This window comes from Wyeomyia smithii, chromosome 2, assembly GCF_029784165.1.
Source record: "Wyeomyia smithii strain HCP4-BCI-WySm-NY-G18 chromosome 2, ASM2978416v1, whole genome shotgun sequence".
Classification (NCBI taxonomy): Eukaryota; Metazoa; Arthropoda; class Insecta; order Diptera; family Culicidae; genus Wyeomyia; species Wyeomyia smithii.
Genome location: NC_073695.1, coordinates 195,687,865 through 195,715,357, shown reverse-complemented (window position 1 = coordinate 195,715,357; position 27,493 = coordinate 195,687,865). Strand labels below are relative to the sequence as shown.

The 27,493-nt window shown below is 38.2% G+C and overlaps 1 protein-coding gene across 10 annotated transcripts in view; it reads right to left on the bottom strand.

The window, feature by feature from the left end:
- Positions 1-27,493, bottom strand: part of LOC129722753 (alpha-catulin) — a 380,319-nt gene that overhangs the window by 34,785 nt on the left and 318,041 nt on the right. For 8 of the 10 annotated variants that reach the window (XR_008727634.1, XM_055676457.1, XM_055676462.1 and 5 more), the window contains 8 exons: positions 26,051-26,154; positions 12,698-12,844; positions 12,295-12,627; positions 11,801-12,232; positions 11,450-11,737; positions 11,219-11,385; positions 10,767-11,127; positions 9,889-9,993 (listed from right to left, as the gene is read on the bottom strand). Coding sequence is in view for 9 of the 10 variants with exons in the window: in XM_055676457.1 (XP_055532432.1) it covers positions 9,889-9,993; positions 10,767-11,127; positions 11,219-11,385; positions 11,450-11,737; positions 11,801-12,232; positions 12,295-12,627; positions 12,698-12,844; positions 26,051-26,154 (1,937 nt within the window). In the remaining variant the exon portion in view is untranslated. The remainder of the gene's footprint in view (positions 1-9,888; positions 9,994-10,766; positions 11,128-11,218; positions 11,386-11,449; positions 11,738-11,800; positions 12,233-12,294; positions 12,628-12,697; positions 12,845-26,050; positions 26,155-27,493) is intronic. The other 2 variants (XM_055676458.1, XM_055676459.1) reach the window with 1 other exon arrangement.

The window sequence follows — 27,493 nt, the reverse complement described above, 5'->3', positions numbered from 1 at the left end:
GGACGACGTCGAACTCATCGATCAGGGATCAGGGAGCTCCGTAGCCGCAAGGTTACAGAATCAGCTTTGGTTAGCGGGTGGTCTTGGGTTCGAATCTTAATAGAATCATGCCATTTGATTGTCAAAGGACTTTAGCATGGGTTCATTTTTAGGGTCCCCACTACGTACCATTCCTTCATACTGAATTTTACAGTACCTTTGTTGACTCTCCTTCTAACAAAAATATGTCCCTATTATAACAAAACTGGTGTGAGTAACGTATTAAGATTCTCTCCAGGAAATTGTAGCTAGGCGATATTGTTAAGACGGACAGAGGTTCGTTATAATAGAGCAGTAAGCTTGAAACGGAAAGGTAAAACTTACACACGAGCACGGATATGAATTATAAGCGTATCACTTTCTCCAATAGTGGTACTGCCAATAATATGAAGTACGGAGTACAGAAAACACCTGGGCAATATCACAATAGATCGCAGTGATGAGTCCACACAGAAAAAAATCATCGATGATCGATCGTAGATCTGCGGAGGAGGCCTTCACGGTTCTTAGAAGGGAAGCTACGGGAATTGGATTCACCATAAACACTGGATGGAGATACCTTCAAATTGATTGATGAACTGTGTACCTTGGTACTCTAGTGACGTATAACAATGATGTGAGCCGCGAAGCGAAACGACGAATTGCGGCAGCGAACAGGGCTTATTACGAATTGCGTAGACAGCCTGGGCTTATTACGAATTGCGTAGACAGCCTGGGTCACGCAGCCTATGAAGCCACACAAAATGTGTGCTCTTTAGGACGCTGATCCACCCGTTGGCGCTCCACGGACATGAATCGTGGATGTGGAAGGAGGCCGATCGGTGAGCGTTTGTGGTCTTCGAACATAGAGCCGATCAATAAGCGATGACAAACCAGACTGGTAACTTTCGTTATTTTAAGTTTTGGAAAATTTATTTGAATTGTTGTTGACATTTGATACCCCGATGAAAGTTTCGCTTCTTTTTCAAAGCACGGTTCCTTTCCTTGTGTTCATTACGTTCTGTTTTTTGTTTGAATAGTTTCGATTCTATGTAAACGCAGTTCGGCACCATGGTTTTATGTTTCGGCTTCTGCCTTTTTACGCTTTCATAAATTTGAATATTTGGTGGAAATGTGCTTTTTATTCCAGTTGATGCAGCATTCTAAATTATTGAGGTCGAAACGCAGGCAGAAAAAATCATCATAATTTTTTTTTAATTTTCTCTGTTTTTCTTATTTGTTTTGAAATTTGGCACTGGATGAACTTTTACCCTCAGTCCAGCATATGCTTTTAGCTTCCTATACATTCATCTTAGGTGTCTGATATTGTAATTTTCAAAATGTTAACACAGTTTACCGTAGCCTGACGATTTTTTTAATTTCCTGGATCTTTACGCTGTTATACGTTTTAGTGTTTCTTGATCACCTTTACGACCCCAGTGTTTATAAGAATATTCTACCAGTTAATTTTCAATGACTTTGCGAAGTTCCTACTTAATATTTTGTATCATGAAATTTAATATTTTTTATCACTAATTCATGCTAATATGTGTCGACGTTTCCCATAAATTTTCATAAGGTCGAAAAATAATAAATTTTCGTGATATTTTTTCATATATCTAAAGTAAAGCAAAGTGTTCGGGTATTTTGGTTATTGATCAAGGTATATTTGAAGATGTATGTTACATGTCGTGAATGCAAATATAGTGAGTGTTACGCTGTTTACAGCTGGTAACGTGGATGCTCTCTCTAAATCAGTACCTAACCGGTGGTAAGTTTTTCTCAGCATCTACTGAACCGATTTGGCTGAAGTTTTTTTTTTATGTAAAAATTAATTATCTAACCTGTTACATAGCCGTTTTTAAAAATTCCAAAAAAATGCCAAAAGGGCGGCCACTTTAGTAAAAAGTAAATTTTTTTCATGAAAAGTTGCTATTAAAAAAATCATAAAACATTGAAAAATGTGGATAATGAAAAACAGCTATGTAGCAAGTTAGATAATCAATTTTTACATGTTAGACAAAAATTTCATCCAAATCGGTTCAGTAGATGCTCAGAAAAATTACCACCAGTTGAAAAAACATGATTTTGAGAAAAACGCTGCCAACATCGTAATACTCACTATTTTTGCACCCACGACTCAGATAAATCGAAGAGGCTTTTTCAAAAACATGAGCTGTTCAAAACTACACTTTATTAAATGCTAGATAAAAGTTGTGTTAGTGTCCCACCATACACAATCTGTTCCAGCTTCACGAGAACACGACAACATCTTGCACAACTTTCGGCGTGTAAGTGTCTCTACACATGCACCCGGGCAGAGACTGATAAACTTCGCGCCACTTGATTGCGAAAGTTAGTCAAGCGAAGCAACACCCATCAACCGGTGGATTTATCTGATTTTTTGCTACATTGCTGACACTTTTACTCGGGCGAAACTTAACTCAACTCGTTCATTTTTAGTTTCGTTAATGGTACACACAACATGCTGCCGGAATGTGTTTCGTGCGCCGTATGCACGAGAAGCCATCGTCATTCTTCCGTGAACTTGTTCTTTAAATTCCCCTGAGGCAAGCAACATTTGTTAGTGCCTTTTTATGTTATTTTCGCTGTTATTTATGGCTTTGTTTTGCAGGTGAGCAACGCGTTCTATGGTCTTTTCGTAGGTAGCAGTGTTGCCATGGTTGGAAGTAAACATATGGGGACAATCAATAAATATTAGTAAGAGTTTATGCTACTGGAGGAAATCGCGGACATGTAATCAATTAACAATTTCCAAAACAAAAGTGTGCCCTCGCAAGCAACACTGCCACCTTTTCAGATAGTCAGTTGTATCGTGCAAAAACACGCTCTGGAATTCATGCTTGTTTAACACCACTTTGCACCATTGCATTTGCAACCGGTGTGTGCTTACGTGTTATTTGTTTCACGGTTACACCTCGCTGGAGGATCCTGGCCGCGGCTGGAGTGCGCGATTGGTCATGGTGCAGCAGTCAGTAGCGTAACATTTTCTTGCACGCGCTTCCGGGTAATCGAATACCGCCTACAACCGCTACCAGATACGGTTGAAAATGCAGCAATGACCCACCGTACGTCAACCCATTCTCCTCCCTAGTCCCTTCCTGGCTGGTGGGCTAACATTGAACTTCTGCGACGGGCTTCGCTGGATTTTTTTTTGTCCTTTCTCGCCTTGTTTTTCTCACTCCCTTGTTAGAATTGAATTGAATTGTGAAATTTTTTTCTAGCAGTTAGTAAGTAATGTAAGTGCCAAGTCACTTTTCTTTTTTTAGCATTCACGTGCCGCTATCGCCATCTTGTTTGCGGATTTCCTCGCGAGCACGGTTCGGGTTCGGGTCGGTATTGATTTATTGCGTAACTATTTGAATTTGTATGCTACTTGTTGAGGCATCGACAGGCCATTCTGTGGAGCGTTAAGGGTGCGGAAAAACCGGAGAGGGGTGGGTGATGAAATTGTCATCCGTGTTGTTACAGGTTGCGGTTTTCGTTTGTTGTTATAATAAACAGATTTCGAACGGACGGTGGGCGGATATATTACGTACGGCGAGATTTTGGCACGGTTCAGTAACCGCGGGTTCGGGCCAATCGATGTGTGTTTGTGCATCCGGGTCAACATTAGACAGGTGCCGGGGGTTGTCGATTTTGATTACGAATGTATATTACGGTGATTACAGGCAGGAAATGAAGTGGATAGAGAACAAGTTGGATTATCATTCACGGAATCAAGAACGATTTATGCGGTTAGAGGCTGGTATTGGACTAATCAAAATTATGTTGTAGTTTAGAGAGAGTCAAAGAGAGACATTGACATATTTTGTTGAGCGCTTTCCATGCACTTGGTTGATATAATGGAGACGCTTGGTTGCTGATCAACAGGCTAATGATCAGGTGGATGCTACGGCGTTTAAAATCTATTTCATTTAACACGCAAATAACAACGTTGATTTTGGATTGTCATTTGGTAAAACAATATAAATATCTTGATGATGGGAAGATATATAAATATTGTGTATTTTATCTCGAATTGTAAAATGATCGGAAACTTTTGGAAAAAAATATGTGATTGTTCAAAATTGCGGAATTACTTTTGTGCAAATCAGCAAATAATCATTAAACACAGTTAGTCCCTTTTTGATTAATACGTCTATACGAAGTCGGTGTACTTACAAGCCATACATTCGATATTTTTCTTGAGATTGTTAAGACCAAACCGAAATCTGCGCTGTTTAAAGCGATGCTGATTCAACTGCGTGTAACATCAAATTGGTATGAGGTATTGATATTTTTGGTATGAGAACTAAAGAACAGATTTCAGGTTTAGAGGCGTTTCTCACTGGCAAATGAGTTGCGGCACCAACCTTAAAACCCCATATTATTTGAACAAAAGATAACACCAACTCGAAACTTTCAGGAAAGTTTTGAAATTTTGTCAAAAATACTTGTGATTCTTTTCAGATTTTTTAGTGCCCCAGAACACAATTTTTCAACATATTGTTGAAAATAGTTACTATTAACATAAAATTTCTCCAACAATAATTATAAACTGCAGCTTACGATGCATTTGCTGTGAAAATTCCATCAAATTCGATACTATATTTTTAAACATATAAAAATTATTTAAATTTCAAATTACAATAACAACTCGAAAACTTACTTGAATTCAATAAAAATTGAAAAATCAAGTTTCTTCAAGTTTTTATTATTGATTTGAACAAGTTAGATATCGTTTTTGTTCACGCCCAGAAGAATTTTGCCACCACCCACATTCTGTTGCTCCAGAAAAAAATCCAAGAAATAAATTCAATTCGATGGCGTGCGCTTTAATAAGCGACTAATATTTGCCACCACCCGCTTTCTGCTACTATAGAAAGAACAGTCCGCTTTGCCGGTCGATGCGTGTGGTGCAGCAAAAATCATGCAAACATGAAACCATCGTCTGCTGCGCTGTGACACTAGTAAGTCTGCTTGTTACTGGTCGATTCAGTTTCCAGTAAATCATCCTTTTACTATAATGATCGGATGATCAATTAAGACTAAAATGTTGCATGTTATGTGACTAATCACAGTGGGCGTGTCCTTGTGAACTCGAGCGAACAAAGCAACAACAGCAACTACAAATTGCTTACAAAGTCAAATCGTTTGTATGCTTTAGTGTCGGCTGTGCTGGGGAAGTGCTTGGATTGCAACATTGCGGGTACGCGATTGGTTGAATTGCTCTCAAGTTTGCTATGAATTTTAACCACTTTACTATGAAAAAATGTTAGTAAAAATGGTTTCATAAAGAGTAATTTGTTTACTATCCAACGAGATATCAATGACTAAAATCCGTTCAGCGATAACAAATTAATAAGCGAAAGGTATCATTTTGTCGTTTCACTCTATTCTCGATATTTTGGAATGCCACTGTACTGAAGAAAGACGTTTTTCAACGTCAAAAATAATCAAAATCATCAGATTTTTTTTTTCAAATGTTGATCAAGATAAACTTCTGAAAAATTGAGTAGGTATGCAAAATGGTTAAGCTCAGTAAAGCCTACATACCCGTAAAATTTGACTGAGTTCCGACAAGGTTCATATCGTCCCCTTAATGCTAGAACTAGATAACTCGAAATTTGTCGATTTTGAGTTAAGTATGCCATCATATTTATCGCGTCGAGCTCTATAACATATCCAAAACTCGTTGAAACACGATTACAAGAAAAAGTGTTATTCATCAATAAAAAAACTAGATATCTCAACGAAAAAACAAGTGTATTTTGTAATAAAACTAAATAACTCGGCTTTTTGTTGATTTTTCCGTTGCTATAACGGGCTTGAAACGATATGGATGCGTTTCATGACATCTGAACCTTGAATAATTGCATTTGAACCGTCATCACAAGAATAGGTCAAATTTTCAAACTCGTTTATCTCGAAACGTCAATTTTCGAGTTATCTAGTTCTAGCATTAAGGGGACAATATGGTCGAACTGTCGAAAGATCCGCGCTAGGAAATATACTACGAAGTTTATACACAACCGTACGGGTCAACAAAACGACAAGTGTCAAAATCAACCAAGGAGTTGCTCTACATCATCACACAATGCTTCAGAAACTAAATACAGAGTGAAATTTGGATCTAGAGTTTGGTAGTAATGTTCTGGAGAAGCACTTTATTCTACAAAGGTATTACATATGCGTTTATTATTATTTGTTTCAATCTTAGGGTGACTCAAACTTTCGATGAAATCAGATATGTAACTTTTTATTCTTATAGATAGAAATAAAGATGGTCCTACAATGTTGTAGCGTGGCTTGGTATTCTCCTCAATATCAAGAAAGAACGTAGTGAATATTAATCGCCCACTATTTTCCCAGAATAAGGGCTACGTGTAGCAATTTTTTGCACCACACTTTTTGTTCATGCTTTGGGCTGCGTTTCTGCCACTCGCAGAAAAATCAATACATTTGCTGCTTACACCACAGTTGAGCGAAACAAGAGTAACGAATCACTCTAGTGAGAATACACTGCAGTACACCGTAGCACAGTGCTCCAATAAGGCAAAAAGTGAAACCTAATTCGATTGTGCCTTTCAGCTTCATCCTAGCTTAATAGTGTCTTCGGAACAATTGTTTGTATGAATGATCCGCAAAATGTCCAAATATATGAAAGGTTTACTATACTAAAAATAAAAAAAAATAACTTTTTTGTGTTGAGAGATAGAAGAATAGTTTATTCAGAAAAGTTGTAGAAGGTGCAAAAATATGAAACTTTATGGAACAAATCTTTTTTTGATACAAAGTTATAAAGTAAATTACATGGAATTTTCTTAAAAGCTAGTTTTTTGTACTTAACATTTGCTAGTTGCACTCTACACGAAAGTGTTGTTCGGAGGAATTGGTAGGGCATACAAAACACACATTTTTGCCAAAGACCATATATCTCCAAGACTTTTCCTTACAAAGTTATATCGTTTTTCGATAATTTCAAGAACGTGTAGGTTAAAAAGGGGCAAGTGGAATCATGATGTCAATACATTTCCTTGAAGTTAAGATGAAGTACTTTAAACTCCTGTAGGTTCAATTTGTCCCAATCCAGCCATATTAGAGTATGGGATCATATGTTACAGTAGGTTTTCATATATCAAAAAAACTAACTTATTCGTGTTAAGAGATAGAGGAACGGTTTATTTGGCGAAGTTTTAGAACAAGCAAAAATATGAAACATTGCTGAACAAATAAAATTCCTATCTTCATTGGGTACAGAGTTACAGAGTATTTTCTATAAAAGTTACTTAAAAGTTAGTTTTTTGTACTTAACTTTTGTTAGTTACAATAGGGCAAATGAATATATAGTGGACCCCTTTTCTATAGTGTGCCATTCTAATAATTAATTCAATTTCTCCCAACATAAACCTGAACTTTGAATTGTTTCTGTCTCATGCAGATTGGCTGGATGAGATGTTTCCTGATGAGAGTTTTCTGGAAATCATTCAAGTTTTCGTATAAATTGAGTTCATCTGGTGGATGGCCCACTATAGAAAAGGGCCCACTGTAGGTTAATTTACCCTGAATAACTCTCGAGTGTTGTGGGATTTAACTTTTTTTTTGCAAAAATGTTGACATAGTGTAAATTAACCCATAAGATGTTTCCCGATGGAATTTTTTTTATCTTTCTTCAGTGGTCCACACTAACGAAAAACTGTTGAGGGGCCATCCACATACCACGTGGACAGATTTTCAACGATTTTGAAACTCCCCTCTCCCCCTGGACAAATGCCCATATAAATTCTTTTTTTTTTGTAGGGACCGTGGACATTACACCCCCCCTGTCAACGTGGTATGTGGATGGCCCCTAACTCTCTTGATATAAATTGAAATTTACAAATGTTTCTCGTGACTCGAAGACTTCAACTAGGTTATATAAACCTATAGTGGACCCCTATCCTATGTTGGACCACTCGCCAGATTAACTTAATTTATGCGAAAACTCGAACATTTTTCAGAAAACTGCCATCGGGAAATATCTTATCCAGTCTGGTCTGGTCTGGTGGTCCACTACAGGATAATAAAGAGAAATGGTCCACTATAGTTTAATTAACCCTAGGTATCTTCCTATTTGACGTGGAAATAGGGTTAATTAACCTATAGTGGACCGTTTTCCTATAGTGGACCACCCGCCAGATTAACTCAATTTATGCGAGAACTCGAGGGATTTTCAACAAACTTCCATCGAAAAACATTTTGTCCAGCCTGTCTGCATCACAAACATTTATAAATTTCGATTTATGTAAAGAGAAATTTAATTATTCTGACAGGTGGTCCACTATAGGTTAATAAAGTAAAGGGGTCCACTATAGGTTAATTTACCCTACTATATGTATTTTAAAATACCGTGATCTATCACACGGATGAAATGTTATTGAGTAATTTGAATTAAATACGATAGGACCACGTCTATTAGTCAGAGCAACTCAATTTATGATAAACTCGAGGATTTTCCAAAAAACTTCCATCGAAATTCATTTTATCCAGAAAATTTACGAAATCACGAGAAAATTGTAAATTTCAATTTATATCAAGTGACAAGAAACAGTTTTTCGTTAGGGTGGTCCATCCAAAGTAGCTCTACCCTGAATCACCAGTGTTTCTCATAGAGACTTTATAGTCGTTATATTTTAGAGGTTGATGTTATAAAAAGGTTAAATAATTTTTTCGCAATAGTTAGGGTAGGTGATTTTTTAAAATCTAATCGTCCAAAAACATACCATATCGAAACTTTGCTTGAAAGATTCTTGAAAAAATTTTTTTTAATTGTAGTTTTCACAGTTTTCACAGAGAATTGCGGGTTTTTATATAGCGTTTTTAAGTATATTCAATATTACTTCTCTCAGATCATGTATGATGATTTTTTTCTCAAGAAGCAAATAGCAAATATTATACCATCAGCATACCACTGGTTTTCGGATACTTATATTTTAACATTATTAATTACCTTCCTGATATTTTCAAAATTTACACAAGAATGCTTGTGTATAAGCTCTCATGACTACAACATATTAAGCAAGCATATCAAAAGTAAATTCTCCAACCTCCAGCAACTGCGTCTCCATTTCTTAACACCTCAGTGGTTTTTGTTTCATTAGCACATGGTTTATCGCCGCGAGAAAGCTTATGTTCAACAAAATGCCCTGTGTCCCTCCAGAACCCTCGATGTACGATTGTCATATTATGGTGATGATAAATGAACAAACGATAAAAGTGGAAAATTATCTGGGGGTTGTGCGCAAATTGGACTTCAGCTCGGTTCGAATTGTTTGGTTAGTAGAAACCAGGTATAATTTAGTGGTGAACACTTTCCAGTGTTAAGTTAAACGAGAGTGCGAAGGAGTGCGAATATTTTAACATCAGACTGGCAACGAAAAACGTTTGTTTGTTTCAAAAATAACGTTTATTAGCTATCGCATATTTTTTTTTTGAATAAACCTAGTTTAGAATAATTTCAGAATGGCCAGTAATGTTGTGATAATACCTAGCAGCGTAATTATAAGGCGAAGGGTTGGACCGGTAAGAATTCTCAAACGGTGGCACATTGCACGACTGACTACACAACCGAACTTCGCTACGGAACCACACTCGGGACGTGGTTCGATTGGATAGCGACAACAAGAAACACAAAGTTGTGGGCGTGGGAAGGCAGTTTGATAGCAAGGTAATATTTTTTTTTCCACAGGACTCAAACGAACATAGAGAAAGTGAATTCGGTTTGAGCCTTTTGCCGTTCTGTCTTTCACTCTAGCGATACTTGGTCAGCCTTCGGTGCCGGGGTGCAAGAGGTGCAAGTGATGATTTCCGTACTGGTGCGGGCGTTACCTTGCTGCTGGAGGACTTTCTGCACAAGACCGGTTCGTTGGGGAGGGCCAAGGTCGGTACGTTTATCAGCCGGTTGTCGAACGGTATTCCGGTCAGTTCGTAGATCTGTTCCGACAGAGAGTCAGCAATGTGTCAGTTCGTTCTGGTTGCAGGGTATGGGATTCAATGAATGTAAAACGAGAGTTTTAAAACGATGTCACCGTTACTGGATGGGACAGCTCAAACAGCATCACAATCATGAATAATTCAGTGGCTGACTTTTCAGCTTTTTGAAAACAAGTCTGTTGAATATTTAGCTGGGAAAACCTAAACAGGAGATTCGGTGCGGCAAGAAGGCTGTGAATTGCGAATGTGTGCGCTTTGAACCCCGGGCACTTTGTAATAACTTTCGCATTTCGCTTGTGACAGAAATCTCACCAGAAAGGGAGGGGGGGTGTTGCCGCAATCAACCGTTGGGATGGGGGTATGAATTTAATCCGATTGGCCTTTAACAGATATCGATTTTTTCGAATGGAATAAAGCTCGAGACACATTTGATGCAGGTGTTACGGGCACCGATAATTTTTCATCCCTCGTGGAACAAGCATGCGAAAACTAGCTATAATAAATCTCAAACATAAATACGAAAATAAAAGATAAATCAGAGCAGAAAGATAATCCAACCAGTGCGAAATATTACATTTGGCTTTGGAAGCAAATGGTACCATTTTGCACCCCGATTAAATTATGAACGAAAGTTGTAGAATGCAAATGAAATTGAGATTGAAGGTGAGCACGGTAGCTATTCTTTTAGCATCGTCATCGTCATCCCTAGGATGATGATGATGATGATGATGATAGCTTTGTTTTGTCTGCTCACTCAAACCAGCACTTCTTACCTTGTTGGCGCAGTCGAACGACGTTGACACCACCTTCGATATCACATTCATCAGATTCTTCGTCTCCTGAATGACGTGGTCGACTTTGACGAAGGTTGCGTCCTTGCCAACGGCCGGGTCTTTCACTAGGAACTGCAGCGTCTGCACGTACGTTGGCACCTTGTCCAGGTGGTCCAGCAGTTCTTTCTTCGGTGCCCCGGCTGGCACCTGATAGGAGAACTGACGGACGACCTTGTACAACCGGTTTGCCTCTTCGGCAAAGTATTCTGCCTGGGTGAATAAGTCTTGCGTGGTGCGAAGTGTTCCTTCGCCCTTGGTGAATTGGTACATCGAGAATGCCATTGCTGACATGTTTTTCGCCCTAGAATTGGGAGAGAAACCATTCGTTAAAGTACCTCCATTGAATCAATTCGCTTAAAGACGCCAAAACACTTAAATATACTAGGTCCTACCGCTTCACGATATCGTTATTCTCCTCTGACGCCCCGTTCCACTTGTCCGTCTCGGCGTCCATCTCGTTCGTGACCATCTTCATCTCGAGTCCGGTTTTGGCAATTTTTTCCTGTTCCTCCGAATCCAACCGAGTTGGTTTTAGGGGTTTCGATGTGGTACCGTGTTTCTGAGAATAAACAGAAATATTTGAACGTTGTCGTCAGTAAGTCCCGAAAGCCCCACGAACTCACCCCTGGTCTCGGAAGACTTAGATATTCGGTGGTTTTGTCGGCTTTTGTCGATGTTTGCGCTAGATCGATGACCTCCTTGGTGATGGCGGTCACGTCCGTGGATAGCCATTGCCACATATCGACGAACACTTCGAGATTCTCTTTGGCAATTTTACTCTGCGGGTGCGTTATCAGAGCCCGCGCCGCCGTAATAACTTGCGGCCCATAGATGCGCACGTTGATTTCGGTAAATTTGGCCTGCACCTGCAGTGTTTCCGTTAGCGCTATTTGCCGCAAAAGTTTGCACACCTGCAGAATATACAAAAACAATCACCTCAATATAATATTGAAACTCAGTCACTGTGAACCCACCTCCAGAACGTGATCAATATGCTCGTGAAACCGATCGGCACATTCCTGCAACCGGTCGATTTCCTGATTTAAGGCAATGTTCCTGAGCGAATTGGCAATGTCGATGCCGGACTTGATGATGTGTGTCAGCTCCGCCGACTGATCCTGGGCCGTGAGTGTCAGTTGCGTCGTTAGATCATGGGCCGCGTTCAGCACACTTTCGATGATACTTTCGATGTCGAAGGTGGAGTTCGGATACTGCTCCATGCTGACGGCGATTCGCATCAGCTGGTTCAGTTCCAGCTTGGCCCGATCGCACAGCAGCAGAATGTTCTCTCGGTGATCGTGGCTGGTGTACGCCGAATCGGTAAAGTCCTGAGTCTTTTCGCAAACCTTGTCCAGTGCGGCTAACAGCTGCTCCCGGGTGTCGGTGGAAAATATTGAGATTCCTAACTGTATTTCGGGAAATCAATTATTCTAAATGGTTTTAATACTAGGAAGTTTGTTAAACCTACATCTGCTTTATTGTCATATTTGGGAAACTCCCGTTCCCTAGTACTATACTCTCTGGAATGACCAATGGAATTTCTGTCCCGCTCGCGTTCACTGTTACGTCGCGTCAATTCCCGCCGGTACTCAATGTCGGTTTCCTTGTCGCGCAGGGAAGTTGGCGAAATACAATCTTTAGGGCCAGCCGCACTCGGCGGGCCCGCAGCCGACGCCATGGAAGAGCTAGTTTTGCTGCCCGCGCTGCGCCGATCGTAGTCTGGCCGGGACATTTCGATCAGGCGGGAAAAGTGACGCAAACAGGTGAAGGCCGTCGCACGTTCCGAGTCCCATTCGGGCACCTGATGAAGAAGGGGTAGGGAATATATAATACAGGACATGGTAGAGTTTTTATGATGACGATGTACAAACCTGTCGCAAAGCGTTGCGTTCGCTGGCCGTCTCCAGGATGCCATCCTTGACTACGTAGTGAATTAAGTCCATCGCTCGACGCATTTGGCAGAACACGGTGTCACGGTTTTCCTTGGAGTGAGCGCACTCCGGATGCCTCATACATGTCTGTAGTGGAAGAATGCAATAGATTTCGTTAGATTTTTATTATTGTTAGAATTCACAAGAATAAACAGAATTTTTCGCTTATCTTGGTGACCGTTATGCTCTTTTTTTCGATTTCAAAATGGCGACTTCTGGGTTCTAGAACACATCCTAAAATCGGAAAAAATCACCAAATATAAACATTTTCTGAGTCAGGATGACACCAACAGGTCGGAAGTTAGCTGCAGAAGCTATTTTCAGTTTCAAAATGGTGAGTTGTCGTTTCTGGAAAACATCTCAACATGGCTAACATGGTATATTCAATATAGATATTTCTGGTATCAGGATGATACTTAGAGGCCGGAAATTAACCTCAGACATAAATTTGGAATCTAAGATGGCTGACGAGCATTGAGATATAAGAAATGGTTCTAAATTTTGGAAATTTTTATTCCGAGCAACGACGGGTTCGTTCGTGTGAAACTACAAAGCAAAGGTGGCCCAATTGTTCCTATCGTGTATAACAACTATATAGTGAAAAACGAGCAACCAATTTTATCGACCATTTTTGATTTAGCTGAAACTTTGCATAGATGTTTGTATAGACTAAAGATGCAATTTTGTGCTATTGGTTTAATTTTTGGAACACATAGTTTTTGGGGAGCTAATGAAAACTGCTTTTTTGCGAAGGTAATGATGATTACAAATATTTTTAGAGCCAAAGCGGTTTGTTTGATCGGTATGATGACTTAGGCAAAATCGTGGGTGAAAATTTTGTTTTTCCAAAAAAAATATACACTCTGAAAAAAAATTTTTTTTTTGATAAAAAAGTTTAAAGTTTAAAAGTTTAAAAAGAAAATTAAAAAATTAATTATCTAAAGAAGCTCATTTCTTAAAAAACTATTTATTTTTAAAAACCACCAAAGGTTACCTGAATAACGAAACCCGTTGGATCATGGAGAAATCAAGAAGAAAAGTTATGATACAGGTCGGACCCGATTATCCGGAACATCAAAAAAAATTTCATTCCGGATAATCGAGTTTTCCGGATGATCGAATCACACAAAACATACTGAAATTTGCGATTAACGAACATAAAATAAATATTTCTTTCCTTTAATTTTCTTGTATGATACAGTGACGTAACCAGAAGTTATTTCTGCGGTGAAAAAAGGTAAAATCTTGAGAAGCAAAAAAATTAAATCGGACATTGATTATTTTCACTTAATTCGATCATGTCTCAAACATGCCGGAAGTGACTTAAATGGTAGCAAATATGCCAGAAGGGATGTTAAAACAAAATTTCGGAATAAAAATTGAAAACGGACACCAAAAACATTCACTTCCGGATAATCGAATTCCGGATAATCGAGTTTCCGGATAATCGAGTCTCCGGATAATCAAGTCCAACCTGTATGTTGAAAAAAAAAAACTTTTGTTTCTAATTTTAATAATAATTTTGTCCTTCCATAAAAAACTGTATCCTGTGAAGAAAAAAAAAAAAAAAAATTAGAAAAATAATAGCTTATTTCCCCTGATTTCTCCAAGATTGGGCCGGTTCTATGTTAAACTAATCTTTTGTAGTTTTTTATAAAAAAAAAGATATTTAAGAAATTATTATCTACTACTATGTCGAAAACGTCACAAATAAAAATTTAAAATAAAAAAATGAAAATACTACAAGGTATACAGCCCTAGGGTTGTATGAAATGGTGACGTGGGACTATTTTTAGAAGTATATTTAACAACACTCGAAAAGATATCGATTATATTTGGCGATATTATGCCTGTAGATTTTTTTGGGCAAACAACATGTATTTGACAAAGCCCAAGCTTATCGTTCTTGTTGAAGAAGCAACAAGAATTTCTCGTAACCAAACCAAATCCATATGGACCAAAAATTCAAAAAATCTAATGGACAAGCTGCTCTTACTCTTCTATAAATTTGTATATTGGAAAATTCAATCTTTCAATACTATCCGGGCACGATTATTTAGTGAATATCGAATATAAAATATAATAAATATAACTTATAACCGTATAAAAATGTACAATTCTTGTTGAGTAATCTATGGTAATCATATTTATGAGATAAACTTTCAATCACCATCAGCTGCATACTCGGCTGCACATGAATAGAAATGTACGAATAGAAGTGTACCACTGCAATACAAATAGTACCGCGCGCTGCAGTACGAATGGAAGTGTACCGCTGAAATGTACGAATAAAAGAGTACCGCTGCAATCATAGACGACGAGAGACCTGCGGCTCTCTGCTCCACTGGTACTGTTGCTTATACCAGCATGTTTTCTTTCAAGACATCAATTTTTATTGCGATCTGTCAGCAAGTTTAGGAATTGTTCAAGAATGGGGGTTGTTTCAAACTTTTCGGAAAGTTTTTACCTTCGAGACATCATATTAGTCTAGACTTATTTATTTTTTACCGCTTAGCAATGAAAATAGAGTGTTAACTAGCATATTACAAAATTGTTCTACATTTTATCTATCCATCAACATATTGGTTATTGTTATCCATCATGTGGTTATACTGTTATTACCCTTTGAAATCTGACGCAACATTTGCCAGTTTCATTCCCAGTTTTACAAAATGCGTCTCAGTATAGTAAACAAAGACGTAGTCCCACGTCATAGAAACATTAAGACGAAAACATTTGTTTTGGAACTGCTCTTATCACAATCGTTTATTGATTAACATTTTTAAGCCTGCTAAAGTATGATCTGACGCGACTAAAACTTCCAGAAATCGCACTGAGTACGCACCAAGCCTTGAATCAGTGTTATTCGCGAAGGGAGAGCTCGTCAAATCTCCTCTAGAGGACAGCTGGATAACTATCAAAGCAGCCATTACATAGGGCGATACAAACAGAAACAAATACCGCACTTTTCCGAGACATAAAGTGCCACCTGGAAGATCTGGAATATTAGGAAATGGAGCAGCTGTATTGTTTTTACGAAATGCCTAAATTCTACAAGAAACTCAACGCCCAGGTTTGGTGCCGTGAGCCGAAATGAGTTGGTATAAAGACGGAAAAATCCTGTCGGATGAACGTGAGGGAATCAGATGGAAAAAATGGCATCGTAGCGGAGTCGATTAAGCTGGGCTTGGATAGGATGGCTTTTTTGTTTGAACCAGTTGATAGTCGGGATCTGCAATATAGAACAGCTACACCGGAGGAGTGGAAGGAGGGAGTAATATGCCCTATGTTCAAAAAGAACGGCAAACCAACCTACGACGAGGTGAAGGAAGCCTGCAGAGAGCTGAAACCACGAAGTCGCTAGGAAGGACGGCTTTCCGGCCGAACGCCAAGTACATGCACAACTTATTCATCGATTTCTAGTCAGTTTACAATACTATTGACAGTGTAGAGCAATGGAAAACCAAAAAGGATGATCAGCATCAAGAAGGACGACCAATATCGAGGAGGCGAATCGTGGCCATAAAGAAGTCAACCACGACATAGTTAGAATCAACACAGCCCAAGGTTGGGCCAGATATACACCGAATATTGAGACGAAGCCTAATAAGCCAGATACGGGCACATGCCCATCCAAACGTATACCGGTATCACGGAAAAGCTAACGAGCAAAACACCGCTACGATTGCTGCCACTTGGTAAAGAAGAATAATTCAGTTTTCGTATAAAGAGACGAAGATATAGCCAATACACTTTGGATTGAAGTCCGCTAGTCAGCGGAGCTAACAACGGATGGAGAAATGAAAAAACACATAAGAATGGTCGGCCGAAAAGATGAGCTGATCCACTCGTTTAAAAACAGGTAGGACCATCAAGACGATTCCACCACCAGCTGAGGAGCACCTTCGTGGGCTAGACACGCCCCACCCGTACAATTTCTCTCGCAACCCGTCTCGATGCTTTGATTCGACGACGAGACCCTGCAAGTAACTCCACCAAGACTGCGAGCGTCGATATAATTAGAAATCCTCTAGATGACTCACGGCTCGTGAGAGGGAGGGGATGAACAGGCCTTCCCAGAATTGTGAAACATTCAATTCCCATAGACATGCTCAGGTACCCTTTTCCATGAAATTGATGCACGAGCTTAATTCCTTGATTTAAAGAAAAATCGCGACATTCTGTAAAAGAAGTGGCATGCGTGACGCACTAAGCAATTTCTATTTATTTCATGGGAACGCTACTATATTTTCCTTAGCATTTAAAGTTGAAATTCGACGCTCTATTTCCCATGGGAAAGAAGCAATGACGAGCACAAAGCCAAAACTTAATAAGTAAACACCGAGCGTATGTACACTCAAAATAATTTTCACGTTATAGTTACCGGAAAAGTTATGTGAATATTTTACACTGTCATTTTCAAGTAAACTCTACGTGATTTTCATTTGAGTTCATCATGGCCTGGTTAGATGAATTGTCCTGTGAATTTTATGCAATTGACATATGCATTTCATGTGAGTTTCACGTAGAATTTACCTACCGGTAAAGTGTAAAGCATTTTAGTATCTTATATCTATAAAGTTCTATACAACGTCTAATTTTTCTAATTTTTAAGATACGGGAGATGGTTTTCAGAAATTATCGAATATTTTGCATAACAAATCGACCAGGTATGTAAATTCGTCAATTCGTAAATAAATTGAACGATTTAAAAACTGGTAGATAGAATGGCATTCGCTGGCGATAATTATTGTTAGCTGCATGTTTAGGTAATTTCTCGTCTTCTGGACTGAATCTCTGTTGAATCTGTAAGCTCGAAACTCGATATCAAATTAATATGGTTTTCCAGAAACTCACTTATTGACATATCAACGAGAACTTCTGTTCCATGTTCTGAAACTGTATCAGACTTCGCCATTTTGATTTCTGGATATTTTCGCACAGAGATTTGACGCGGTACTTCTTCTAGAACATTTTGTTTGACGTTGTCAAGTTCACGTAGACCCAAGTAACAAAACGGGTTTTATCAAAGTTTTATAGCGCTATTTTGGCTTTATTGAGCGCTCTAACACTTTGATAAAGCCCATAGTGTTACTAGGGAGATGGCATGTGATAAGACATACTATGCATGTGATTTTCACGTAGATGTTATGTTTGTCACATAAATCATGCAAAATGACAGAAAATGAATCTTTACAGGATTTTTCACGTAACAATAACGTGAAAAATATTTTGAGTGTAATAATCGATCACGTTAATAAGGCGGCATTCAGAAATTGCGTAACGCTCAAAGGGGGGAGGGGTGTATCATTGAGCACTACTATTTGTTACATAGGGGAGGGGGAAGATGAGATCAGCGTTACGTAACAAAAAATCTCTGGAGAGATTTTCTAAAAACAAGCATTTTTATTAAGCAAATTTTTTTACAGCGTTACTTAAATTTTATGGGGGGAATAGTGTTGGTGTTACGTTTCGTTACATATGGGCGGGCGGGGATCCAAAAATTGGGTTTTTGCGTTACGTAATTTATCGATGTCACCCACATACCAGGGCCGCGAGTAAATTGAGCGAGACAGAAAAATACTAACGAATTCTTCATTCCACTGAGTCAGGGCAAATCTACCAAGAAATAAAGAAAAGACATCGCGGTTTACGACGCAAGCAAGAAAGAGATGCCAGATAATTGTTTACGAGCTAAGCACTAAGTGGTAAGCTCAAAATGACAAATTTTACGGTGCGCTTCTGACAGCACGCCAAGTCAACACTGGGTCAAAATCAAGCGAATGAAGAACGATTTTGACAGCAATTAGGGTTGGCTCCAGAAAAGCTTGTCTTTTTCCCTCAGAGAAGAACTACCGTGTAGGGGATCTTTCACTTTACTGTGTGTCTTTTAAGTAAGGAAAGTGTATTGCGTTGTTTGCGTTGCAACTCGGAACCTAAAAAAAAAATCCAGCCGCCCGTCACACAAGTTTGCTCTTCGAATTCTATCGAATTGATCTCGGCATCGTACACCACAGCGTACACTATTTCCTCTAGATGGATTCACCGCTGCTCTTCTTTCGGTCAGCTGTGGTGTAAGCAGCAAGTATATTAGTTGCTCTGCGAGGAACGGAAACACAGCACAAAACAGAAAGAAAAGTGTAGTGCGAAAAATTGCTACACGCAGCTCTCATGCTGGACAAGAGATAAACGGTGTACAGGGTGACAAAAAATAAGTGTATACAAACTTTCGTCCGCTCCTGTTCAAATGTCAAAACGTATTAGCGATTGCTCTTGGTTTGTTATTGTTCTGTGTGTACTAAAGCGTGTGCGAAGTTATTTTTTGTGTTCTAGTCGCTACTTATTATTCCGTTCGATACTGTCGTTTAGCTATTATCACCTTGCATAAACTAGGAAAAAAGCAATTGCGAGATTGCACGGAAGCTTGGCATTGCTCATTCTTTGGTCTCTCATGCAATCAAACGGTTCAGGGAGCTCGGTAATGAAGCTGATCGTCCAGGAAGAGGAAGAAAACGCACTGTCAACACTTCTGCAAACCGAAAAATCATCAAAAAAAGAGTAGAACGGAATTCCAGGGTCTCTATGCGGAAAATTGCCAATGAGATAGGTATCAATCGAGAGACGGTTCGGCCAATCGCAAAAAAAGAACTTGGATTCAAGACCTGCAAGTTACGAAAACCTTTCCGATTTACGAATTTGCGCTGCCAGGCACAAAACTTTGAAGCATTAGTTCGAAACATACTCTAGTTTTTTTCAACTAAAATCGGGAAAGTGCCAAAGTGTTCGCTAAATAGCCACACGATTTTGCTATTGGAGAACTCAATTTTTCGGATCTTTTGTTAAGAATTATAGACCGGCACCTTCTTCATCGCATTTGGTGTTCCACAAGGTAGTGCTTTAGGATTGCTCAAATTTATGTTATTTATTGACGATATGTGCTTTACTTTGAAATTTGATAAATTTCTGTACATTGCACAGTGGTCCAGAAACCAAATTTAGGGGGAAATTTGGGTCTAGAGCTCTATAGCATAATTTTAGAGAAAAACTTTCTTCTACAAAGTTGTTACATATGATAAAGCGCTTTCCAACATTTTCGATGCAATCAAGTATCTAACTTTTTTATCTTTGTAGACAGAAGAAAAATTTGTTCTAAAATATTATAGCTCCATTGATTTTAAGTAACTTTGTACAAAAAAGGTTTTTCTCTATCTTTGAAAACAACCGATTTATATTGAAAAAACATATTTTACGCTCTAACTTTTTTATTTCAAGTTTCATCTCAAAACTGTCTTTGAACGACTCTTAGAGCCTTTTAAGAGAAACAATTTGCAACGCTGACATCGTAAATATCTCAATTTTACTCAAAGTTATCAATATTTTTCATAAAAAATATGCGTTTTTCATTTGTATGTCATTCTTTTTGGGGCAAACAAAAAAATATCTCTTGGTCTCATTTTGAAGGGCATACTTGACTCTATAAATGGAGGAACATTTAGAGATATGTTATTTTTTAAATTAGAGTAAATTCAATTTAAAAACAAGCCAAAAATTTCAATAATTTTATACATTATGCATATAAAAGCACCCAGATTTATTTTTTTGTATTTTTTATAACTAGACGGAATGACCTTCAATTTGACTCAAAAAAATTGAAGTTGGTCACGCAAATTGCTTCAATTGTGCTCAAAATCGCTGGGATGCATCTATGTTGAAAATAATCAAACTCGTATTGTTTCGTTGGGTTGTTAAGGGGACCAGCTCCGAAATAGGGTGACCATAAAAAACGGCTATTTTTGATCTATTTTATTTAAAAAAAATCATAACTTTTGAACCAGTTGATCGATTTCCGATCTTTTTGGGTCAAATTGAAGGTAATTACGTCTAGTTATAAGAAAAAATACCAAAAAATAAATCTGGGTGCTTTTATATGCATAATGTATAAAATTATTGAAATTTTCGGCTTGTTTTTAAATTGAATTTACTCTAATTTAAAAAATAACATATCTCTAAATGTTCATCCATTTATAGAGTCAAGTATGCTCTTCAAAATGAGTTGCGGAGATATATTTTAGGTTTGCCCCAAAAAGAATGACGTACAGATGAAAACGCATATTTTTTGATGAAAAATATTAATAACTTTGAGTAAAATTGAGATATTTACGATGTCAGCATTCCAAATTGTTTCTCTAAAAAAGCTCTAAAAGTCGTTCAAAGACAGTTTTGAGATGAAACTTGAAATAAAAAAGTGAGAGCGTAAAATATGTTTTTTCAATATAAATCTTTTTTTACAAAGTTACTTAAAATTAATGGAGCTTTAACATTGTAGAACAAATTTTATTTCTATCCACACAGATATAAAAGTTAGATACTAGATTGCATCGAAAATGTTGATCACCCTGATTTTTGATAATTTTTCAATCAGCGGTTTATCATATGTAACAACTTTGTAGAAGAAAGTTTGTCTCTAAAATGTTGCTATAGAGCTCTAGACCCAAATTTCCCCAAAAATTTTGTTTCTGGACCATTGTGCATTGGCGATTTAAAGATGTGAAGTCTAACCTCGATCGCTACGGGCTACAGACCGTGCAACGCATTGTTTCTATCAGAAATCCGGGAGTCATCGTTGAGAGTAAACTTCAGTTTAATGACCACAGCTCGATCACTACTAGCGTTCTTAGCACAAGGATTTATACGATGTCTCTCCAGCGACTTTACCGACCTTTACACACTTAAGGTGCTCTGTTGTTCATTGATTCAAAGCATCATATGTGGTACGCGCAAGCAAATTATTTGCTTGAAAAGAGTACACTCAATTCTTCTTTTGCAGGGGGATGCGTTCCGTGTAAAAATAAACCGTACAAAATAACCGTGTTATTTCAAGAATCCGTGCAATAAAAAAAGGTGTTATTCCGAGAATCCTTGCAAAAAGGCAAGTAAAAAAATTTCGTAGCCGTTAAAAAAATACTGCAAGGTATACAGCCCTAGAGGTTGTATGAAATGGTGACGTAGGACTAAATGTATACATTATATACTGCAATAAACTGTTCATAGGCAACACTACCGTTTATATTTGATGGTCGTTATTGTAAAACTAACGATGCATGAATGAATGAGAATTTTACACTGGTAGTAGTTGCGAAAATTCTCTTAGCTCTTATCTTCAAGCATCTATAGCTCTGAAAAGAACCGATTCCATAATCTTCAGTTGGAAATTCGTGCTACAGAACGCTGATGATCGCACCATCGGTAGCATTGAATATTTTGCTTGGCAGCGCAAAATAAAATTTGCTCTCCGCTGTGCCCTCCAGTAGCTGTGACAGTAAAGTATCCTGCATTGTACGATGGTTACTGTTGCTGCCGTATGCAAAATAAAGGTAGCTTGCTCCGCAGTGCCTGGAATTTGACTCGTATGCAGATCTCGTTTCTCAATGTCGCGTACCTCTAAGAGCTATACTCCACTCGCTATTGTGTGACAAACTAGACTGAAGCTGAATTTTCTACACGCAGTCTTTTGTATCGAGTTCAGCGTGGGTTTTTGCCATGAGGGAGTGGCCACGCAGCTCGCAGAGCACGCAGAGAAACAAACCAAAACACCTTCGATACTACTGAGTGATTTTCATAAGCATCAAAAGAAAGTTTTTGCTTTCCCGATACAAAAAATCACTCTGGTTCTTAGATTAACTAATTTTCGTTACTAATTTTTGACTGATAACGGTGTTGGAGTGGGCACAAAGAAACAATTAAACCGGAAAATCACACAATTTAACAGTGAAAATTCTTGAAATGAGGGTTATATCTTGCTGTGATAAACTATTCAAAGGCAACACTACCGTTTGACCTTGGTGCGCCCTGGTCGTTATTGTAAAAATGAATATTGAGAAATAAATGAACGTTTCACACTTGTAGTAGTTGTGAAAATTCTCATAACTCTTATCTTCAAACATTTATAGCTCTGAAAAGAACTGATTCCATAATCTTCAGCTCAAAATGTGTGCTACAGAACGCTGTTGATCGCACCACCACCGGTAACATTGAATTTTTTGTTGGCCGCGCATAAAATTTGCTCTCCGCTGTTCCCCTCAAAATATCATGCAGCGTACTATGGTGCCTGTTGCTGCCGTATGCGAAATAAAACCCATAATCTTCACGTGTGCCACAGAACGCTGATGATCATATCACCGGTAGCAATGAATATTTTTCTTGGTCGCGCATAATATAATTTGCTGTCCGCTGTGCTCTCCAGTAGCTGTGCCAGCAAAATATCCTTTAGCGTACGATGGTAACTGCAGTGCCTGGAAGTTGACTCGCATGCAGCTCTCGTTTCTCAATGTCGCGTACCTCTAGCAGCTATACTCCACTCGCTATTGTGTAACAAACTAAGCTGAAGCTGAATTTGCTACACGCAGTCTTCTGTATCGAGTATAGCGTAGATTTTTGTCATGAGGGCGTGGACACGCAGTTTCGAAAAAGACAAACGGAACAAAACACTTTGTTGAGTCAAAATATCCCAAGTAACACACGTTGGTATAGAATAGTTGACGTTACCTATTCCATGACATCTCTATCACCAGAAAAGCGCAAAACATGAAGGCTTATAGAACAAGTACCGATAACAGCATCAAAGCAAGCCAACTTGATAGAATTAAGTGGCAAAATACATCTCGAGTACTAATACGGCAATGCGCAAATCTGTTGCTATGACAACTGTTAACCAGCGCATGCGCAAATGTGTTGTGTCGGCGCAGTGCAACTAGATCGACAGTAGCTTTTATCAGTGGCAGTATTAATTGATTATAAATTGATGACAAAACATAATTTTCAACCTTTCAAAAAGAGCTGTTTCTTTTGCTTGAATATTAAAATTGTTTTCGCATAGTTTCAACGTTATCTGGATATAAAATCTAACAAAACTAGAAAAAGTTGTTAGATAACAATAACAAAAAACTGAATTAATATTGGTTACACTGCAAGCGTTTTGTTTATCTTTTGATGGCACGTTTCAACCCGCTTCGAATAAATATAGAAATCGTTCATATAATTTAATATTAATTTGATCAAGTATTTTTAAGTTGAGTGTTGAATGCTACGACTGTTGTACTAAGGAAAAGCATTTTACAGGTACGTAATGTTGTTATTAGATGGTGTAAAGTCTTACGAAAAGACCAAGTGATAGTGATTATTATTCTTGAACTCATGTTAATAAAAAACATCTCCAAAACCAGAAAAATAAGCTTGTTTTCGAAATGCGGTTGTACTACTGATGAAAAACAACTTCAAACACAATATAATAACACAAGTTTTCAATTGCGCTTGTAGTACACTTATATTACTACTTTCGTTGTAATCTATTTTCTAACATGTTTTGTGTGTTACTTGGGATGTAGGCAGTGGAATTTATTTCGTTCATGTCATTGTTATCCGTGCTCGAGAAGCAAACCAATAGCGAGGGAAATGTAAGGGAAAGCTTGACCTTGGAACTTTTCACCTCTTTTCACCATTAAGCAGTAAATCAACAATGTTAAATATTATATCAAACATTTGTTACACATTTTATCTGTTCACCGACATATAAATGACTAAGATGCATTAAGTCGTTCGCATGCTATAATCGTATTTGGTATTCAAGACAAGCTACGTAGTAAATATGAAACTAAGAAAAAAAACTAGGATTTTTCCTAATTGTTTTTTTATTACTGTTTAGTCTGTTTAGGGGCATTTTTATTACTTTCTTGCCTTTGCTTGTTCATTTATGATATGTTTTTGACAATAAAATTTGCAAAAAAAGTTGCCTTTGGGGTGGAGGGGGTTGTTATCAAAAGGGGGTCTGACTTTGTGACGAAATGCTACGATGGGGGTGGGGTGGGGCGAGGTTAAAAAACACCTAAAAAAAGCTAAGAGTCATTTGTAGATGTTCCCTTAGGGTTTTATGTTTTACGTTTCTAAATATTAGTTTCCATTCTGTTTCAAAGTTCTTCTATTGTTGAAGCTCTGTTGATTTAAATTAAGACCTCTTATCTATTCAATGCCTTTATAATTTTCAGTTTTTTGAACTACTAGCTGTTGACAAATCGAATACAAATTGTACTAAATCTATATACCGTGTAAGGTAAACGCTTTATTGATGTTTTCAAATTTCTGGTTGTGATAAATATTTATCATAGAGACTTGAACAACCAAAACATATTTCATGTGCACGGTGCCGATTTAACTCCGGGTTTGCACAGTTGTTTGGTTCTGATGGAGATGTCATTTTGTTTATTTTATTTTAATAAAATCACAAAATAGACAAAATATAATATGTTGGAAAAATGATGCATTAGATTAAAACAGTATATGCGGCAAAGTTGTACATTAGACTGGGACACGGTTATATAAGGAAAAAGCAATGGTGTTATTTTTTCGCTCCCATGCACTTTTCGTGTTCCTTATAGGTCCTATAACAACTGTGTAACTTTTCAGATCGATCGGTGGAACTATATTTTTGCGCCCGATTTTTAAAGTTTGCAGCTTTTTCAAAAAATTTTCTCTAGAGATGTCTAGTTGGCTCCTAAAAATATATCGATACATGATATTTGTAGGAAATTTTCCTGGGAAAAACTCTTCTTAAGACCGTAAGGCGCTACGATACTTGTAGAACAAGTTATTCACTTCAAACTGATTGAATATCTGACGAACGGCTCACCATTGAATTCTCTAGCAATACTGCTGCAGCATGGCTTACAGGCTTCTCCGAAGATACTATGAGCAAAAATAACACTTTCAAGCTTAATTCCACGCGAAATTATTTCTCATGCTTAAGCAAGTTTGCAATAGCATTATGCTACAGCAGTGTTGCTGGAAAAATTCAATGGTGAGCCTTTCGTCAGAAATTCAATCAGTTTGGGGTTAATAACTTTTTCTAAGAGCATCGTAGAGTTTTTCCCAGAAAAATTTCCTAAAAATATCATGTATCGATATATTTTTATAAGCGAACTGGAAATCTCTAGAGAATAAATTTTGAAAATGTGGATAAAGACCATAAAGACCACGGAAAATGCATGGGAGCTAACATTTATTTTTTGTCCCACCATATTGTACATATGGTAAGATTGAAGTTCTTAAGAAAAATTTACACTGTGAAGTGAATCAATAAACTAGCCGTGTTTCAATAGAATTAATTTTGAATTCATTAGTATTTTCAATAGTTCTAAAAAGTATATCTCTTGTTTTTTATTTCACTAAAAAATTTTTTTTTTTCAAATATTTTTTATTATTGAAAAAAAAAAATGAACATTCCAGTTCTTCCCTACTCACCTTTGATGACGTTAGAAGCATCATTGTGGAGCGTTCGAGCACTTGCCGTGCGGAGGACATCTGCGCTCTCCGCCGTTCATCTTTCAGGTCGTTCTGTCGATTACCTGCATGCCCAAATGGGCGATTAAACGGGAAAGATAAAACACAAAAAAAAAACATGTTAAAAATAATCTCCTGATAAATTATCAGCCACTTTGACATATGTCTCGTGGGAAGCAGCGCCATTGGTGGAATTTCCCCACGCCCCAATAAATCCTTGCTTTCAGTAGCCGGGCAAACAAGCGATCAATTTAATTAACCCCATTAAATCTTTCACATCCGGCTGAATTTATGGTTCAGCTATTATATTCTCGTCACTCGACCACGAATGCCCACTACAGCATCAACCGACCGATTGGCTAATCCCCTACGATAAGCAGAAGGCGGAAGGATGTGTCCTGTAACTGTAAGGACCGGCGGTTGCGGAGGTTGGCAAGAAAGAGTGTGCAATGAGGCGTGACCGCATCATCGCTGCCAGTAGCGTCATAATCCGTGCTGTTGCTTGCCGTACAACTTAGTGCCGGAACGAGTGACCGACCGGTTTCGCAACAGGGGTTATTATATCAGCATCCCATAAATCCCTCCCCATTCGATCGTAACCACGGATCGTCGTTAGTAAGTGGCTACGGAACGTCCATCATTCAAGACCTGGTAACGCTACACAGGATCGCAAGCGTGCTTGGGGATGTTTCAACTTGACTGAAACCCTACTTGCGCCCCAAGAAAACCACCTAGGCCTGGCTCTGCTTCGGGCAAACAATTTTCCCACTGAAGAGTAGTCATTTTGCTCAGGATTATTGCAAATTATAAACATAAAGTCAGCACCAGTGAACGATGGATCAGAATGGCATTGCAACGGGGTGGCCTGGCAAGGAGTTAACGACTTCCTTGCACTGGATGGCACGTCCTACGAAGGCAGCCGACGTCGTTGCACCGCAAGTCGGTATGGTTTTTATGGTGACCATGAGACATGTAATAATCGTAATTTGATTATAGGGATGAGGATGAGAATATTTGGTTTGCATGGCTGGAAACGTGACTTTTCGTTATGATGGGTTTTGTACTAAGTAAGTTACTTTCTGCAGCTATTCAAGGGGTTTGGTAGATTGTAGAGGAACAAAGAAAATGGTAATTTTATCTAATACGCCATTTGTCGTTTCAGATATTAATCCCACACAATTAGCATTCTGTGTTCGAATGAGAGAAATCCTACAGAGTGATAGTTTCTGAACGAACGAACGAAAAACAAAGAAACTTTTTTTTTGTGATTCCACAGCTCAGTGGATACACAAAACTTCATTAGAACGATATTGTCTGCGGATAAATAATTCACCAAACCCCCGCCCCCTAGTCCTCTCGACCGGATATCGGCTGCAGTGGGTCGGTTGTCGAGACTGGATTGCT